The sequence below is a fragment of the Rhea americana genome, unplaced genomic scaffold, assembly GCF_003343005.1.
Source record: "Rhea americana isolate MKP2758 unplaced genomic scaffold, rheAme1 scaffold_33, whole genome shotgun sequence".
Classification (NCBI taxonomy): Eukaryota; Metazoa; Chordata; class Aves; order Rheiformes; family Rheidae; genus Rhea; species Rhea americana.
The window spans coordinates 5680774-5699360 of NW_028186457.1; the positions used below are offsets into that span (position 1 = coordinate 5680774).

Genomic DNA, 18587 nt, shown 5'->3' on the forward strand with positions numbered 1-18587 from the left:
TGATTTTGTCCACAGAAGAAAATGAGCAATCTACATATTAATTCTGTGCCTTGGCCTGATTAAAACAGAGGAGCTAGCCACTGGTTTCTGTAGGGTCACTGTGGTCTATAAACATGTTCTGTCAGTCCCATGAATAAATATATTTGCTACTTTAAAAGGCTTAAACTGAAATGTAACAACCCCTAGACAATCTGGTTGAGATCAGTATATAAACAACCAGACTGAGATACCAGTACTTTTCCCTCCCTCGGGAGCTTTATCCTTTTCCATTCGTAAGTTTAACTGTTAATGCTCATCACRATTATAGGCTCTGACTCAAGAATTCTCATTAATCACTCCCTAAGAACACTACATCAGGAAAGCAAGCATATCGGATGCTAGGCTGAAGCAGCAGCACTCACTTCAGACTGTCATTTGCTCCTGACATAACAAGGGAAAAGACTATGCAGCCTAAGTACCAATGATTTTTAACTGCATGATTCAAAAAAAGCTTCTTGGACTGGTGCCATATTGGTATAAGTGAGGGCACTGATAGTTCACGAGGTTCATGAGGATCAGCACTGGAATGCTCATCCTGCATCTCACCACATGTCTTGCATTACACCCACCAAGAACTATTCAAAAGTGTTTAGTTGACGAGCTTGGTCACTGTGCTAAAAATTTGGATTCAATTTCCAAAATCTGGAGGTGTTTGAAAGCTAGGTCTGAATAATCCCATCCTACGTCAAAGCCAGCAGTGAAGTGCACCTTGATTTTATGAAAGTTCAGGTTCACCTGGACCCCAATTTCATCTGCAGTCCAGCCCTAATTCTTGCTGAAAATAGCTGGAGAAAAACAGGCAAAATTTCTTCACAGGCATTCAAGCAGTTAGCACAGAGTTCCCAAGCAGCCAGCTTTGCTGACTCAGCACACACAGCAGTTCTCAAACTATAATCTGCTAAAACTGCTGCTGTCACAGTGGTGAAGCACCTGTCAGTCTCAAAGCTGTGCTCTCTTGCTGCTACTTGGAGCTCAGGTCAAGATTCATTTAAGATTTCCAGATGCTTTTTCTTTTTTTTTTCTTTTTTTCTTTTTTTCTTTTTTTTGACCAGTTTGTCTCCAAAATAGGCATACTTGTTTGATGTCTTTCTGTGTCAGATGTCTGTGATGTAAATCCAGATATGAGCAAACTTTCAGCCAGTGCTGAAAGCAAGAGGATAACAAACAAGTGAGAGGAGAGAACCAATATGCAGCATGACCTAGGGAGAGAATTAAATGTCTGCACACAGCAGAAAAAGAATCAGCAATAACAAATGTAAAGCTCCAACACTTCTGGCAGGTGAATGCTGAGCACAGGTGCAGAATGATGGGGTGCAGCAAAGCAGATGCCCACCTCCTGCTGAAACGAGCTCAGTTTCACATCTCTCTCTAGAGTCTTTGTAATTTTGGTCAATGTATTTTTTTCTAGTAACTGCAGTATGCATTGGAAAAATAGTGAGAGATGGATTAGGACACTGGAAAGAAAAACAGAATCCATGAAAGGACTGAGGCACAGCTTGCAGCAGGACAATATTTAAGAACCACTGAGTCCACCCATTACTGCTTATAGTTGCCATGCAGTTACAGCAGGTGGTAGTATTCTTCACATACAACGATCAAAGTGTTCAATAGTGGGTCACGCAGCACCTGCTGCTTTGCAGCCTAGAAATGTCTGCATTTCAGTGGTGGGCAAATGGATCTCACAGAATGGACAGTTCCTGAAGTGCTTAGGCATTTTGCTGGATAAAAAGGAGCTAAAAGTATATAAGGAAATATGTTTCTATTTTATTACCTTTTACACAGACGTCTGCTTTATGGAAAAGGTATGGTACAACTAATGTAAGCTTCTATTTAAGGCTCATCCAGAAATCCCTTGAGATAACAAACGATACTCTATGAGTAACCACATTTTGCCATTCAAATTGTGGGTGGCATAAAGCTAGCTGGTACGAATGGCAGCTTTCTTTCCACATTCACATACTGTAATTCTTGCACGCATTTTGTCTGAATTAATATGTCAGTTGTCATGAGATTCTGTTCCCTGCTTACTGTTTTCTGTGCTGATACGCTGGCACATCCAGAGGCAATTTCTCACATCTCGTCAGAAATGTCCTGATGCTGGATTGGGTTCCTAAGCACAAGGGAGTACCTCAGCGACGGACGGTTCCCGTCTCTTGTGCATGCAGGAAGGAGAAAAGGAGGACAGAGGCGAGAGAGAACAAAAGGCTACGTACCAGACAAAAGAGCAGGAAACCTGAATTAATTTGTGGAAGTAATCACATTTTGGCCAGTTACTCCTATTTCCGGAAGGCCGCGGCGCGCCGATTGAAAGACGCTAAGGTCAGGTGTGCCTTCATTTGTCAGCCGCTAAATGGCTGTAGCCCTTGTAAAATCTAAAACCGCAGGACCTTCACGCACACTGTTGCTTTTTGTGGCTGCTCTCAGCCTAGAATATAGGAATTGCCGTAAATTATCCATCTAGCAATCTATCCAGATCAGTATCCTGCCTTTAACAGGGGCTTAAGAGGGCAGCGTTATAACCTGATACGTGTGCTTTTCCTCTGCTTTAAATCTCAAATTGATCTCCTAAGAGACTCACTTCTTCCCCAGAGCACAAGCTTTAAAATATCTCTGAAATTTGTCATAAATTATGCCAAATCTGGACAGTCTTCCTATAACCCGAGTGACCAAACCCTCTCCCATCTTCTCCAGCCCTCGGTCTTGGTACCTTCCTGTGACAACATGTTCCACAGCTTAAGTCTGTACTTGATAAAAAATGCTTATTTTTATCACATGCTTGCTTTTATCGACGGTCTTGATATCTAACTTCAGTTCTTGCTGCATGGCCTGTGGTCAGGGCCCCGAGGGCACTGCCCGTCCCTGTCCCCATCCCCRCGGCGCCGCCGGCCATCGCGGGGCTGCGTCTGAGCGCGGTCACCTCACCGGGCTGCTTCGGACCCAGCCGTCCCCACAGAGGGGCTTCCCGCCCCTTCCCCAAGCCTTTTTTTGGAAATCCACACAGAAAAACCAGACCAATCTCCCCGCCCAGCGGCGGGGAGCCGCCTCGGAGACGCTCACTCACCGCCTTCAGCTTGCCCTTCCTCCRCAGCCGCATGGCCGGGCAGGATCGAGACCCTCCGACCCCCAAAAGCGGGTCCGGCGTCGTCTCCTTCGGCCCTTTCGCTAGCGCTGAAACCGCCTTCGGGCCGGCAGAGGACCTCGGGGCATCTCCAGCCGAGGCTGGCCACCCCGCGCGTCAGTCAAGGTGGCCGAAAGTTCGGCCGCGCTCCCCCCCYCCAAAGTTAGCCGTCACCCCGGCAAACGCGGGCGGGCCGGGGCTCCAAACGTGTCTTAATTCGTGGTTCTTGCTGTTGGAGGTCTCAACACATCTCTTCCCCAAAGATTTTTACAATGCAAAAAAGTTAAAGGAAAAATAAAAGGTGTTTTCCTCAGGGAGCGGGCACAGAGCGGAAACGATTTTCACAAGAAGCGAATCCAGCTCTCCCCAGCGCGGCACGACGACCGCAGCTACGGGCTCGGCCCCGCTCCTTGGTGGCAGTTACGTAACTAACCGTGTCTTCTCCAGTCTGATCCAGTATATTGTGGATGTTGCCGGCATATTTTACCTCTTCTGAAATCAGATTTTGTTCTGTTTTTATATAACAGTGAAAAAAATTCATCTGTGAGATATGGATTTATAGCAGACCTGGATTTGGACCAATGTACTTGAATATATTATTTCAATTTAGCTTTATCTTTGGAGTCTTTCCTTCAACAATATTTTAAATTTACCTTTTTTTTTTTTTTTTTTTAATCTTTATGATGTTTCCATTGCTTGTAAATCCACAAAAGCACACATGCTGTCCTGGGTTTGTTTGTTTGTTGATTTTCTTTTGCAGGAAAATAGATCAATAATTAATCAATCAGTAAGAGAGGGACTGCCACAAGAATTGAGCCAGGTCTAACCTCTGGCCTTCTCTATTTCTTTACAGAAACGAAACAAAGAAATAAAAACATGTAAAGAACGTCATAAATTCTGCCTTGAAACGAAGACCATTTAGGCTCCTTCCTTCCTTTCCAAGAGGTAAGGGCTGGGCCGGGCTGGGCTGGGCTGGGCTGGGTACACTCAGTACACCACAGTCATGCCGTGCATCGTACCTCACATGAGACAAAATAAGCTCGTAAGAAGATGACAACATCTGAAAACGGGAAGTCTAGGTCTCTTTTTTCCTGAAGTAGGTCCCTTTTCTGGTATTTCCTATATTGTCTCATGTTCTTGGCTAGAGCTGCTTGGGAAATGGGCAGTTAAGAAGACGTTTTTACATGGAATAGTCTGAAATGTCAGTGAAAACGAAAAATATCTTGGTTCCTAAACATAGCTGCGCTGCCTCCTGGGAACTGCCGTGCAGATGTTGCGAACTGGCATTCTCCTCTCGTTGTAGTTTGGTTTCCYCGATGACAGTAAGGACAGCAGCATGCCCTCCTCCTTCCCTCCGTGCGGCCGGGGAAGCGGCGCGTCATGGCAGCCACGTGGCCATGGTGCGCCCAGGGAGATACCGTCTGTCTCGGAAATACGGCCTAAAAAGAGGAGCGTAAGATAGTGAAAGTATATGTGTGAAAGACTTTAGTAAATGTTAAAATATTGTAATAGTTAGGGTTATGATCACATCTTTTTCTGCTTTTTTTTGCCGAAAACGAGTACTGTCAAACAGAAATATTTTTAATTAATAGTTTTGTCAAAAACTCTGTTTTCCACCCAAAAAAAAAAAAAATTAGAACTGTACATTTTCTGCCAGATTTACTGCTGATAAATGCATCAGGCACTGCCTCTGTCTGCTCCTTCCCAGCCCCCTGAGGATCAGATTAAATGGAAGGGGCTGCTCCCTCTAATTCTCATACACAAACTGCAATGCTGGCATGCAGTTATGATCATGAAATGATGCATTATAGCAGAGAGTGCTTCCCCAAAAGTGTATTGCAAGAGACTCTTTTAGAAAGAAAGGAAACAATTTTTTTTTCTTAGAAAAGTCCAGAAGAGAAAACAGTTTTCTCTAGATTCTGGCACAATACATTAAGTATCATTTAGCAAGCATACAGAAAAAGACATGCCTGACTACTTTCTCAACTTACAAATCCATGCTTAAATAGATACTCTGAAGGAAGTGGGATTTGGGGGAAGGCTGTTGCTTCTGGAGAATGCAGAGGAACTAGTATATTGTGTTGGCTGCACAGGAAACTGGCATAATAATGAAAATAAAGCAAAGAAAATGAATCAGATCTTCTGGAAACAGCAATGTGATGGGAGAAAGGAAGAGTAATACAGAAATCAGAATGCTACCCTGTAGCTTTACAGACTTCAGTATCCTGATAGGCCACAAACTTCCTGTGYAAGTCTCATAAACCTAGATTCTCAAAGGAATCTAATACCTACTGATGCTGATTTTGTTCAAAGTTAGGCAGCCAAAGCACTATGAAAATTTAGACCTTCAACTCAGCATGTCAGTCCCACGCTGAAAAAATAACACCATCAAAACTCACGTGCTGGGTTCTGAGAAGCTCCAATCATTTCAATTGGAAAATACGATAAAAACAAATTGCTCAAAGCAATGGGGTTGCCCTTTGATCTAGAGCAGATCATAGACTGATTCTATTTGAAGGAGTCCTAGTCCAAAAATTGGTCTGGTAACATGTATTCAAAATTATTATATAATTTTTAAGTGCCAAAATTGACAACACATTCATTCAGCCAAGAAATCAGGTATTAAATATAACATTTACTGGCATTTCATTATTTCAGAACAAATACAAAATCTTACTATTTACTGTAATAAAAGGATTTACCTGTTTTATAGCAATTCAACTTCTTGAAATGTTATACTAACAGAAAAGAAATGCTTTCAAATAGCACTAGGCCCCAAATTCAAACATGCAATAATCTTTTTTATAACTTTAGATTAATATGACATTTCTGGATTGTGAGCTCCTTACATCAGTGTTAACTTTGATGGGATAAGTGGGCCTGGAAAGTCAAAAGTGCGTTCATGATCAGTACTAGGAAGTTAAATAGGATTCAGGATTTTAAATGGAGGAATTTCAACCTATTTAATATCACAGCAACAAAGTCTGTGATCTTGGCCAACTAAATAAAATTCTTACYGAAGAAAAGCTAAAAAGATAGAAAAGAAACAGACAGAAAAGAAAAAAAATCCAGAAGGAAAAGAGTGGCAGCAGGAACTCAGTGCTTATTCAGGTTTTAGCTAAAGCTGGCAAAAGTTATCTAGGATCTGGTTATCTAAGTCTTTTTCTCCATGACTGAAGATGATGTAGGAGAAGCCATAAAAAATGGCTTACTCCTTTTAGTACATTTGCTTTCATGACCGTCTTGATTCTGTATTTTTTTTTAATGGCCCTTCTAAACAGTAGAAGAGCTGATCCCTCCATTGTTTTAACAGTAAACTGATGTGAGGTTAATCTAGCACATTCTTTTCTAGTTTTGTTTCCTTTCTTGCTACACGTGATTTTAGTTATACAGTTAGGCTTTTTTGTTTGGATTAATCCAGGCCTTTTTGCTGCCTTTTATAAACAAATCATTACCTTGGGCAACTAAGCATATAGGCCATCAGGAACAGCAACAATCATCTTTTTCATCTATGTTTGCACAGCAGCTAACGTAATAGAGCCACACTCCATGATGATGTCTCTGCAGAGCTATCACAATGTAAATAATTAATAATAACAGTTGTTTAACACTCAAATGGAACATGCTTGTTTGTAAACAAAGAACATTTATTTCCTCYGCATTACTTACCATACAAAACATAAAATAACTCCAAAGAAAAGGAGCTGTTTTCCTTATGCACTCTGGGGGGAGGACAAGAACTCAGCAGCTCCAATCAACAGTGAAAGGTCAAGTGGATTTTAAAATTGTCTCAATTTGAACATCCTGCTCAAGCAGAGTCACCTACAGCACATTACACACAATCACATTCAAGCAGGTTTTGAATATCTCCAGAGAAGGAGACTCCACAACCTCTCTTGGCAGCCTGTTCCAGTGCTCTGTCACTCTCACAGTAAAGAAGTTTTTCCTCATATTCAGGTGAGATTTCYTGTGTTCCAGTCTGTGCCCATTGCCTCCTATCGCTTGGCACCACTGAAAAGAGTCTGGCCCCRTCCTCTTGACACCATCCCTTAASGCATTTGTAGACATTGATAAGATCCCCTCTCAGTCTTCTCCAGGCTAAATAGGTCCAGCTCTTCCTCATATGGGAGATGCTTCAGTCCTCTAATCATCTTCGTAGCTCTACACTGGTCTCTCTCCGGTACTGTCATGTCTCTCTTGTACTGCAGAGCCCAGAACTGGACACAGTAAAAATCCATATTGCTTGCACTTAAGGATATATCATAGTATTTAAGTATTAAAATAACATAACCAACAGATTTTGATTCAAGTTCTGGTTTTGTAATTCCAGCAGATTTGAGAGTCATAGTTTCCCTTTGCATCAGTCCCTTGTCCCTCTTGTGGTGTAGATGGCTGAGTGTTCTGATTTATCTAATCTGAATATATYCATGTTCCTTATGAAGAAGTTTTATGTATATGCCAATAAAAGAAAAGGTCCTTGACCTAAAATTCTTACTCTAAACAGACAATGTTAGAACAAAGCCACTCCCATGTAAAAGTTTCACATTTATGAATACACAGCCAACCAGATATTAACATGACAGGAAAAAGCACAGCCCCAAGAGATTTGTGGTAAAGAAGAATCATAGATCACACATAGCTGAATATTTCTGCTTCCATCTTTTCTGACCATCTCAAGACTGAATCAAGAAAAATGGAAAATAGCTATTATTATATTTCAATTGTAATACATTAGCAAGGTGTTCTAGTCAGATCAGAATGCCATCACGCTAGATACTATCTAATAAAAAGAGGATTCTCCTTCTGAAGAGTCTACAACAGACTACAAGAGCTTACAGCTCTTCTTTGGTAGTGAAAGGTACTGTACTGTACATGTACTAGGAAGTTTATTAGCAGAATATAGGTATTTGATAATTCATTTAGACAAATTAACTGAAACCAGGATTGCTCACCTTCTCCTCAGAGCAGGCTTTAAGCATAAACAGTTCAGGAGAATACTTGGGGTCCCTTTACTTCTAGGGGCCTACGCACTTGGTATATGAAACCCTTACACAGAGTAGCTGCAGGCCAACTGCTCTCCGTTGCTTACAGCAYATATCTGGCATGTAACCTTCTTCCACAGCTTGGCGAGTGCCTCAGGTAAACTGTGGGCACAGTGAGATAAAAGCCTGCACAGGGGAGCTCATAGTGGAGCAGATCTTGTTCCCGAGGGAGGCAGAAGCTYGTGGCCCCTTAGCCTGTTACGGGGTAATTTCACAGTGCTGGCATTGGTGTGTCCAAATGAAGCCTTAGGCAGGGTCTGGGAATTTTGCAACAAGGGCTTAAAAATGGGGAATCTGGTTATCTTTTCTTCAGTATAGTGTTAGGGGTCCATTTCTGAACATGCTGAGGACCTCGCACTTCCTGTCTGTCCCCAGTACCATCTCAGACATGTGGCCTGTCACTGTTTCCTGCACTAGCTGCTCAGATGTAGTGCTTTTATAAACTTAGAGAGTTRTGTTGTGCTTCAGAGCTGCAGCATTTTTCACTGTCAGCCTGTATTTCTTAGGTCACATTTGCTGCATTGGCTTGTAGTTTTAGTGCTACCATTTGCTGCCTGTCATTGACAAGCGCCTTCAGCAGGTACTCTGTTTTTCTGCTTTAAACTGACAGAAGGAAAAAAAAATCACTATTTCGGCTGTGTTCCTTCTGTGGTGCACGTGGGGAAATGAGCTTGAGGTGACCCTGTCAGCCTCAGCTAAACCTCATTCCATTGCTTTTTACTAGTTCAGCTGGACGGTGCCTTATTAGTGTCTCAGTGCTTTCCCGATCTTATATTTCAGACTCCACTGTCTGCACAGATCTAGTTTCAGTGGCTGTTTTATTACTGTGCTATCCTTCCTCTTATTTTTATATATATTGCTTTTTTTCTGGGTTGCTGCCAAGAAACAACTTGTTTAAAAAATAAACCAAACACAGATCCTGCTTTATGTCACCCTAATAACCTCAATCCGTGTTTTTGTCTCTAGGGTCTACAGCTCACGACATCAAGACACTTTGTAAAATGAAACATGGTTTGATGGCTTGTGGATATTGCTCCAAAACTCATGAAATAAACTAAATTCCCACTTACTGCAATTGTCTTCAGATCCATCCTATGAGGTATTCTGGTGTCACTCTATAAGACCTTGTAGATCCTGTGAAGAGAAGAACGCATTAAGTCTTGTCGCATCTTTCACTAGCAGTTCTGAAAGCACCTCATTAACAAGGAACATCTTACTAACTTCCCCATTCCATAAGTCCCTAGCCCATTTTTGCATAGGCTTGCCAAAATACTCCTGAACACCTTCTTATCTTGTCTCTGCTTGCTTTGTCCAAAACTGTTTTCTTAGCTAAACAAGCATTAGGATAGAGCCTTTAATATTTGATTATACTGCATTTTTCAACAATTTCCTTCCTCATTCAATGCACAGGATGGGTGGTACCTGGTGGTACCCAATATCTGTATTTTGATTTAGCCTTCATGTTCAATATGCGCTTCTTGCCTCCATACTGTATGCTGCTCCAGTATTACTTTGATAAAAGTTTTATTCTCTATCATGTGATGTTTTCTGTATTGCTCTTTACAAAAGAGCCTGAATGCTTTATGCCCATTGATAAATTTCTCTTTCCAATACACAGTAGGGCAAAAAAAGGATGTCATTTCACTTCAGAAGCAGGGAACTGAAACAAAACAATATAAGTTTGAGGTCCCTATTCTGAGTGTGCAATCTGACTGCCTAAAATCTCATATTTTAGTATGGTCAGCTGCATAGACTGTAAATACTCRCTGCACTACTCCTATTGAATTCAGTTTCTCTTATCAGTGCACAGCATTGCTGCAAATCTCATCAGAGACACCAAGCTGGATACCCAGAAAAGAAGAAATGAAATTTAGGCATAATATGGGGAAAGTTTCTTTCAAGCAGTTTGCACAAGAAGGAAAGCCAAATCTTAAAAGCTCTAACCAATCCTTCCCTCCTCCCTTGCTTCTTTTCCCTTCCCATGCTGATCAGGCTGCTTTCTCCTTCAGACTGTCTGTGAATGCCGTTGCAGGGAGCTCCGAGCARCTTCTGCAGTCTCAGCTCTGCATGGCCAAGCCTAGTGGGAGCAACATCTGCAGCCAGGTGGGAGCTTGTTGCCTTCCTATGTGCAAGTGGCATGAGCATGGCCGYGCTTATACACAGGGGCTGAGGAGGAGGAGGAGGAGGCTCAGCTGTCCTGTGCAGCTGCAAGGCTGCGTATTAGGAGCTATGAGAAGTTTCAGCCCTGAGAATCAAGGCAGTTGCTACTGCATATGTACAAAAYACAGCTTTGATTTGTTTTCTTAATCTGAATTTAATTTGGGCAAATTGGACAAATCTGCACAGGTTCTAGAAAGGGCATGACTCTGTGATGAAGGCTGAATGTCTGCTCCAAAGGAGGAGGGAACTAGAGCTTTTCAAAGAGAAAGTAGTCAGGATTTTTTGAGGCTCCTCAGACACTAAGCCTAATGCTTAGAGATGGTTGAATAATTCTGGAAGAAGTTTCCCAGAATAAATAAATTTGAAGCAGGTGCCCAGAATAGAWAATTGCTGCTCATGCAGTTTATTTTAGTGAATAGAAGCATATCTAAAATAATTAGGTGGTATCGGGTACCTTTTAGTAGCTGATGTGGTTACTGGTTCCACTTACATCATGGCAACTTTACAAACTACTAAAAAGTTCTCTGCTTCTAACAGTGCTTCTGCCTATTTTTATTCATGTATAGCTGATGGAGCCAGAATATACAAGAGGCAAAATCAAGAGCTATGAAAAAATCATTGCTGAAGGAACTCAGAATCATAATTATTTATGATATTTATTTTATTTGTGCTTGAAGGCCAGCCCCACTAAGTAGGCCCCTGAGAAACACTGTTACAGACAGTCTCTGGCACAAAGACGTGACGGTCTGAGTAGCAAGAGATGGGACAATGCATATACCACATAGGGAAAGAGAGCAAAGTGAGGACAGCAAAGGCCTTATTCATCTAAATTTTTCTTTGAGAAGGTAAGGTGGATATCTTATGTAAAAGACATCAGCTAAGTGGAAAGAAAAGTATTTGAGAAATGGCAATTACAGGGAATGATGGCAAGGGGGAGTCCAGGAGAAAAAAGAATAAGAGGATAAAAGTGAAGCAGAAGTGAAAACATTGAGTAGGAGTGAGAGAACTGCATTAGGCAGCAAATAAGGATGGAACAAAGGTGTTACAGTCCAAAATCCAGACCATTATCTGCATGTGCAAAGATTCTGGCTTTGGCTGTGTCCAGCTGGAGGCTCTGGCTGGCTCTTCTGCTCAGCATTTCCCCAAGGCTGGCAGAGAGGTGAGGAGAAGAGAGGTGCTGTCTGGMGATCCCTATCACTCTTCTGTATCCAGGGAACCATGTTCTTTGGCTGTCCCAGAGCCACACTGTTATTCCAGAGACTCAAGCTGAACCCCAGGAGGAGAGAAACATTTTTTCTCCTCATTTTTGCAACCATCTGTCTGACAAGGTTTTCAAAAAGGCAGGCATTAGGACAGCAGTGATAATGAAGAGAGAAAAAAGAATTCACCTGGCTGGCAGAGTTCCCGTTGAATGTCATTACAATGCTGCAAATATTTCTTTTTATTATTATGGTACGGTACCTAGAGCTATGGAGAGCTGTTTTGAAGTATTTTAATAAATTAACTGTATTATAAAAAGATGATCTGAAAGAACATGCAAATCCTACCATGATCCTCCGTAGTAGGAAGGTCTAGTCTCACGATAGACCCCACCAGAGGGTTTCACAGTTGGGGCTGTTTGTAAATCTCAGTGTTTTACAAATGGCAGCTGAGGAATCTCCTATCACCAAGCTCATGCATATTTCAAGGGGAGAAACTGAGAAAAATAATACTTTATTGACTTGCTAATGATTGCAAGAGCCTTGTGACAGAACTTTAAAAGAGAAATTTGGTGCCCTAACTCCTGTTTCTCTTCTTGGCCCACAAGAAAATCTCATGCTTTTAAGACCCCCATTAAAAGATTTTTTCATTGCTGGGTAGATAGGTTTAAAGAGGCAAGACTGCAATTTACCTGTGGTRCTGAGCTCCCTCCATTGCCATTGACTTCCACATGAGCGCAGCTCCATATCAAGGTGAAAGCCAGATGCACACCAACCTCCTCCCTGTAGCAGAAACCTAAACGTATACACCAGCTGGGAGCCATGACATTCCCTAAAGAAATGCTGGCCTGGATGAACAGAGGAACTGGGTCTCAGGGGATGCCATAAAGTTTCATCAAAAGGTAAATGTAGTTATAGCCTCTGTCACTGGCAGTCTCGAAGTTGTGCTGCATGAACAACTGGCTTAAAAACCAGGAGCAAATCCATTTCCGTTGCATCTGTGCATGCAACTGGTCCTCTCTCCCTGCACAACCTTTTTGTGGATATTTCACTGTAGTTTCTTTCTTGCTCTCCTCTGTCAATGCTTTAGTAGTGTCCACTACTGCACTCCCTCCTTTACMCTTTCTGATTTCTTCCTTTTGTCTTCAGGATATTTTCCTTCTGCCTCCTTTGTTTTCCTGTTGTTTCTCAACTGTTTTCCTTCCTCCATTACTGACTTTTCTCTCTGACAGCTGGGGTTTGAGCCAAAGCCTGCTGAAGTCAATCCATTACCTTCAAAGAGTTTTGGATCAAGACCTCATTCCCTCTTGCTTATCTGTTTCTTCCACAGTCTCTTTTCCCATGCAGCATTCTTTGTGGTATTTCCTTACTGAAACATGGGTTATTACAATATGCAGGAGGGAAGGGGGTTTAGAGAGAAAATTCTAAGGACCTAGTAAATTCCTCACTGAATTGCTAAATTACTACAGAACTGCAGAAAACCAAGGGATTTGTTCATAAGGTTTTTTTAATACTAGCTTTGCCATGAAGCGGTTCTTTTTATATGGCTAGGTGTAGTAGCCCTTGCAAAGAGAAGGTCTTTCAGGAAGAAAATCCCTCTCACTGAAGTTTGCATTATTGCACGCAGCACCTAGTGACTGCTTAGTCATATGCTTAATTGTGGCTGCTGATTTTGAGCTCAGACAGACAGTCCTTTAATCATACAAATTAATACCAGGAAAACCGGAAAAAATGGAGAAAAATATCAAACATATAGACTCGATAATTACTGTGATTACATATAATCATAGAAACCGCCACAAAATATCTACCTAATTTAATATATGCCATGTATATGTGTGCACATATGTGTGTATACTCATGTATAAAAAAGAAGCAGATATAAAATTATTTATGTACAGAGAAGCAAAAGTACTGAATATGTATATATTGTATATAGTGTATATATTCTCATAGGATAGGTATATGAAAAATATTTCAGTAGGACATTAGCTGCAGCAAATATATGCTGCTGGTTGATAAAACTATGGTCTTCCATAATATGGAAACAGATGCTCACCTACTGTAGACGGATATAGCTCAACTGAAGACTGCCAGCAGGGCAAATAGTGTTTTACACCAACCAATATTTTGGTAATGTATTTATATACCTATCTTTATATTTAGTCCTTCATATGCATGAATATTTTGTGTACCCATACCAGAGGCATAATCACTCCACACACAAGAGGAGCCCCATCTACTTCTCTGTTGCTAGCTGTTAGCATGAGGTACTTCTTAACAGCATGGCAGAACTGATCTTGATATGTGAACTTATATATTTAAGAAAGAAACATTTTACTAGCAGAATAGAGACCTATTTTGTCCTAAAATAAACAGCTGATCCCCTGTTACCGGAGCATGAGGCACCATCACAATCCAAGAGGTGTTATCCAAATTCCACTAATGTACCTATTTCTTTTTTACAGGTGGAGAAGTCGGCCTCCCACTAGATCATGACGTGTAAATCCTCATGCAGGAAACCTGTGGTTGAGCTATACATGGATTCAGATTCGAATCTCAGCCTTCTTAATTTGCTCATTGTTCCACCCCCTTTTGATGATGGTAAAGGTAAAACAGTCGGCAAATATTTATAAAGATTCTGCAAATCACTAGAAAACTGTCTTGACTGCAACACTTCGGAAACACACAGTAGTGCTGCAGTCACTGCACAACAGCTAGACTCCTATGGTTGTTTTAATCTTGTTTAAACCATTCTCTCAGCAGGTAACTGAAAGACATAAATTATCCACYACCTGCCAGCAAGGTGCCCATACTATAGAAGGTTTTTATGGTACTCGAGAACACATTATATGCAGCTTTGGATATTCAGTGAAAGAAACTACAGTGTTTTTAGCAGTAGGGCCACTTAAATGTAAAGGGACACGTAGACCTCAGACTTGAAGAAAGCAATAAAGACTGTAATGGAAAATTTCTAGAAGGAAATATTTGGAAAATAACTGACTCCTGCAGCACCTACTGTTTTTTTCCCTCATATATATAAAGAGTATCTGTCTACCTGTGGTCCAAAAGTATTTGGATTCTAGACTGAAGAAAACAACAACAATAAAGTACAAAAGTAAGATTCCCATGAAAGTACACAGCATGTGTGTATTTCTTCTTTGTGCTGTGCATGGCCTGTACAAAAAGTTCATAGTCCTTCAAGACCTCAGAAATGTAAAGAGGTATAATGCAGAAAATGGAAGCACTGAGTTATATGGGCATATACAGCCATATAAGTTTACAGAGTATTACAGAGTATTGTGGCTAAAGCGTTTGGACTAAACTCCATCTTGTTTGGCCTTCATGCCATTCCCGCTGACTGCAGTGAGCGAAGCAGGTGAAAAGCACAGATATTTAACAACTGTATAGCAGACAGCCTGTCCTACTGAGACTCGTGATATGTTTCTGTTGATAACAAAATATTGTAAAAAAGAGTTTATGCAAAAGCATAACACTGGAATATTTGACCGAAGAAACAATCCTATAGATAAGAGCTGCACCTTTCTATCTCTTATTTTGATGTGCTACTGATCCACCACGGAATTCGTTAGCTCATATGCATGGATCTGCTCTATCTGCAGCCCCCGCTGTCAGGTGCRGAGGAGTAGGAGTGGAAAGCTGGCTTCAGGCTCTCTTCTCTGACAGATCTCGGCTGGAGAGAAGCCGTGTACAGCTGTGCCTCTTCTCCAAGACCACTCCCATGTGAAGGCCTACAGGGGCTGGTCCTGTCTCTTTTCATCATGTACAGAAGAGCTGTTGGAAAGGTCATGAGGAGCCAAGGGCTACAGTACCATCAGTCTGTTGATGACAACCAGCTCATATGTCTCTTTCCAGCGCATGCAATCAGTGCCACAACACAGATGTCACRAAGTTTAGCTCGCAAGAGCTAAGCCCACAGATCAAAACCAGTTGGCTGAAGCTGAACTAAAGGATGAAAGAGACAGTGCTCGAATGAAGAAGGAGAACTTTATGAATTTAAGACAGTGAAGGAATCTTGCCTTCATTTAGGGCAAATGTTATGCAGTTTGGGGGTCCCAGTGTTGACTTCATTGTCCTTGGATCCAGTTTGACTTGCAGAGCATTTGCATCTTTTCCTAGCTGCTCTGGTGTCATTTCCACAGTAAAGGTGACTCATTTTACCTTTTGCAGAGAGGCCATTAGAGACTTGTTCAGGTTAAAARGAGAACAAAGGAAAAAGCTCTTCAAAGCAGCAACACACAGGAAATGTGGAGGGACATACTCTCTGTCCAGTTTTGTATTTTATTCCTAGTAAAATAGATGTTTGAATTTAGATAGACAAGTAAGGATTAGCAGTCCCAACACAGACTTTGGAAATGATCCTGATCTGAAACTGTCTGGCTTTCTAGCCTTGGGCAAATCATACAATCTCTCTAGTACTGTTTTCTGATCTATAATCCAGGGGCAGTAATTCCCTCTTGCTTCACAGTGGTGAATTAATGAATGCTTTCCCGGTGCTTTGAGATGCCATATACAAATATTAAATGTTTGTATAACGGAGAAGCAAGCAGCACATGCTAATAATGTYAAGTAGATACCAGATAAAACTTAGGATGCTGGATAGTGGCACACTCAGATATCACTGTAATGAGTTCATTAGCAATGCACGACTGCATTGATTAAGTAGTTGCCACTGTCCATAGCTGATACTTCATATATTATTTTGACCTGAGACAGATGCTCAATGATCTTGTCTTTTAAATTTTGGCAATGCTTGTCATGTCAATACAAATTATTGGCTGAACTGAAAGAAAGAAGCTGTAGTTATCACATGGATACCTTTTTTATATTGTTTTGTTTATAAGAATGGCAGTTTCACAAACTGGATTTTTTGTATAATCTTTCTGAAACACAGTTTGAAATAACTTACTCTTCTTTTATCTTTCTTCCTTTTTCTCTTTCTTCCTGAGAACATTTCCTCTTGCCATTATGATAAGAATGTATTCCTRTCACAAAACAACGATGTCCCAGCATTTTATCCTATCCTACCACAATGGCAGCACATCCTGTATGACGATGACACACTGCAGAAAATCTACCACATTGAGGTTACTTTTGTATTGTCTAATACCAGTGACTGTGATACAAAGCGTCAGAAGATGTAACAGTTTTCCACACAAAAGAGTCACAGGARGATTCAAACAGTCTTTCAGGGCTTCAATATCCAGCTGAGACTAGAGGTAAGGATGAGATAGGGTAGTTGCATGAAGAAGCGTTTCAGCTTTAGGCTAGGGATCTGATTGAACAGCATCTGGAAGAGGTTACCTATTCCTAATAGCTTTTTTGAAATGGGTTTTAACTGGGGACCCTGAGCCTATTTCTAGTAGGCCGATTATTGTAGATTGGAAGGCTGGCACCAGCAATGGGAGTAGGCAGCACAGCGCATTCTTCCAGCAATCCCATTACAGTCTTTAGGACTGCAGGCACAAAAATGGGAGTGCAGACAGAGGTCAGTGGTATATACCGTAGGGGTGCAGATACTTAAGGAAAAGGATGATTTGTTTTGGGTCTTTCTGTTTTTGAGTGAAAAGATTCCTACCTTTGTCTTTCCTTCCTTAAATCTCTCTCCAGTGGTGCTTCCTTCCCCATCCTAAACTCCTGATGGCTGCAGGGATGTGCCAGTTGTGTAGATTCACTGGCATTTTACAGAGAAACTAAGTATTACTAACCCCATTTTAAGGCAGGCTAACTGAGGCCTCCTACAAATGGGAAGTGAGGTGCAGAATTGTGAAATGATTTGCWAAAGGTTATCCAGCTACAACAGGAAAGTGTGCGCTGTTTCTGCCAGAAAAGATGCCACAAAAGTGTAAATGTTAATAGCAATAGTTTTCTCTACATGTATTTCTGCTTTGCCAAATTACATCCCTMTCAGGGGACTTATTAATGTCGATGGTATTCAGTTTTCATGGTCGCTGCTTGAAGTGATCAGTCAGCTGTATGGGTCTACAAATTGCTCCCTTGAAGCCAGCCTCTTAGGTCGCCTGCTCAGGCGACAGTCAGCTGTAAGGATCAGACTCTAAAAGATGCCTTTGATTTTCTTTGATGTTTCTGAGCCAAGGCAGAATTTCACATGGCCACTGGGCTGTACGTAGAGAATCCTTCTGTTTGTGAGAAACCAATTACAACGTGACTGACCTGCTCTGACACCAGGATTACTAGCAGGATGTCTCGGACGTCCTTGYTTGACAGAGCTGGCGCCCTGAACGTGCCTAGCTTGGGGCACAGGCTCATTTGGTCATCTGCATGCAGTGATCGTTCAGATAGCATGGTTATAGCGAACGTTGCACAAGAGGATCCTGGTCAGATGGACTCTATCTTTTGCTTTCTGGCATTCTTGCCATTACRTGAGGACATGCCAGGCTCTGCTTTAGGATTTTGATGATAACCAGTGAGAACGACTTACGAGGAGAACAGGTCCTTGTTTCTAAGCCTTTCTTCTGCTTAACTCTCTCCCCCCTTTCCTTAATCTGCTTTTCCGTATATACCTTGGACCCCAGATCTAAGACCAGCAGAAGCTTTTAAAGAGCCGCACAGAAGGCCAAAGGCACCAAGAGCGAGGTGGTTCGTGAAGAAGGTTGGCTGGGGTTTGGGGCGAGGTCGAGGCGCAGAAGAGCAACCCTACTGCTAGCCCTAGCRCAGAGGTAAGCGGAGCGTTCGGGCAGAACTAGAACTCCCCCCCTTTTTTTTTAAACTCTGCTGAAACAGACTGTGTGGAGATTGCTTTTTATTTGTGAACGCCGGCAACAGCTTTGCCTGCCAGCCCCGCTCCCGGCCAGGCGAGCGAGCCCGGCCGAAGCTGGGGGGAAGAGGCTGAAGGCAGGTGGGGGCAGCGGCACCGTGACCCCACGGCACAGCGCAGCCCCTGACGGAGCCCGGCGGTTCACGGCCGACCGCTTTGCCCTTCCCTTCCCGGCGGGGAAGCTCCGCCGGGCCGGGCCGGGCCGGGCCGGGCCGGGCCGGGCCGGGCCG

The 18587-nt window shown here is 42.1% G+C and overlaps 1 protein-coding gene across 1 annotated transcript in view; it reads left to right on the forward strand.

The window, feature by feature from the left end:
• Positions 1 to 3131: 3131 nt before the first annotated feature.
• Positions 3132 to 18587, forward strand: part of PDIA5 (protein disulfide isomerase family A member 5) — a 113551-nt gene continuing 98095 nt past the window's right edge. Inside the window, exons 1-2 of the mRNA XM_085311057.1 lie at positions 3132 to 3293; positions 4461 to 4610. Coding sequence (XP_085167183.1) covers positions 3132 to 3293; positions 4461 to 4610 — 312 coding nt within the window. The remainder of the gene's footprint in view (positions 3294 to 4460; positions 4611 to 18587) is intronic.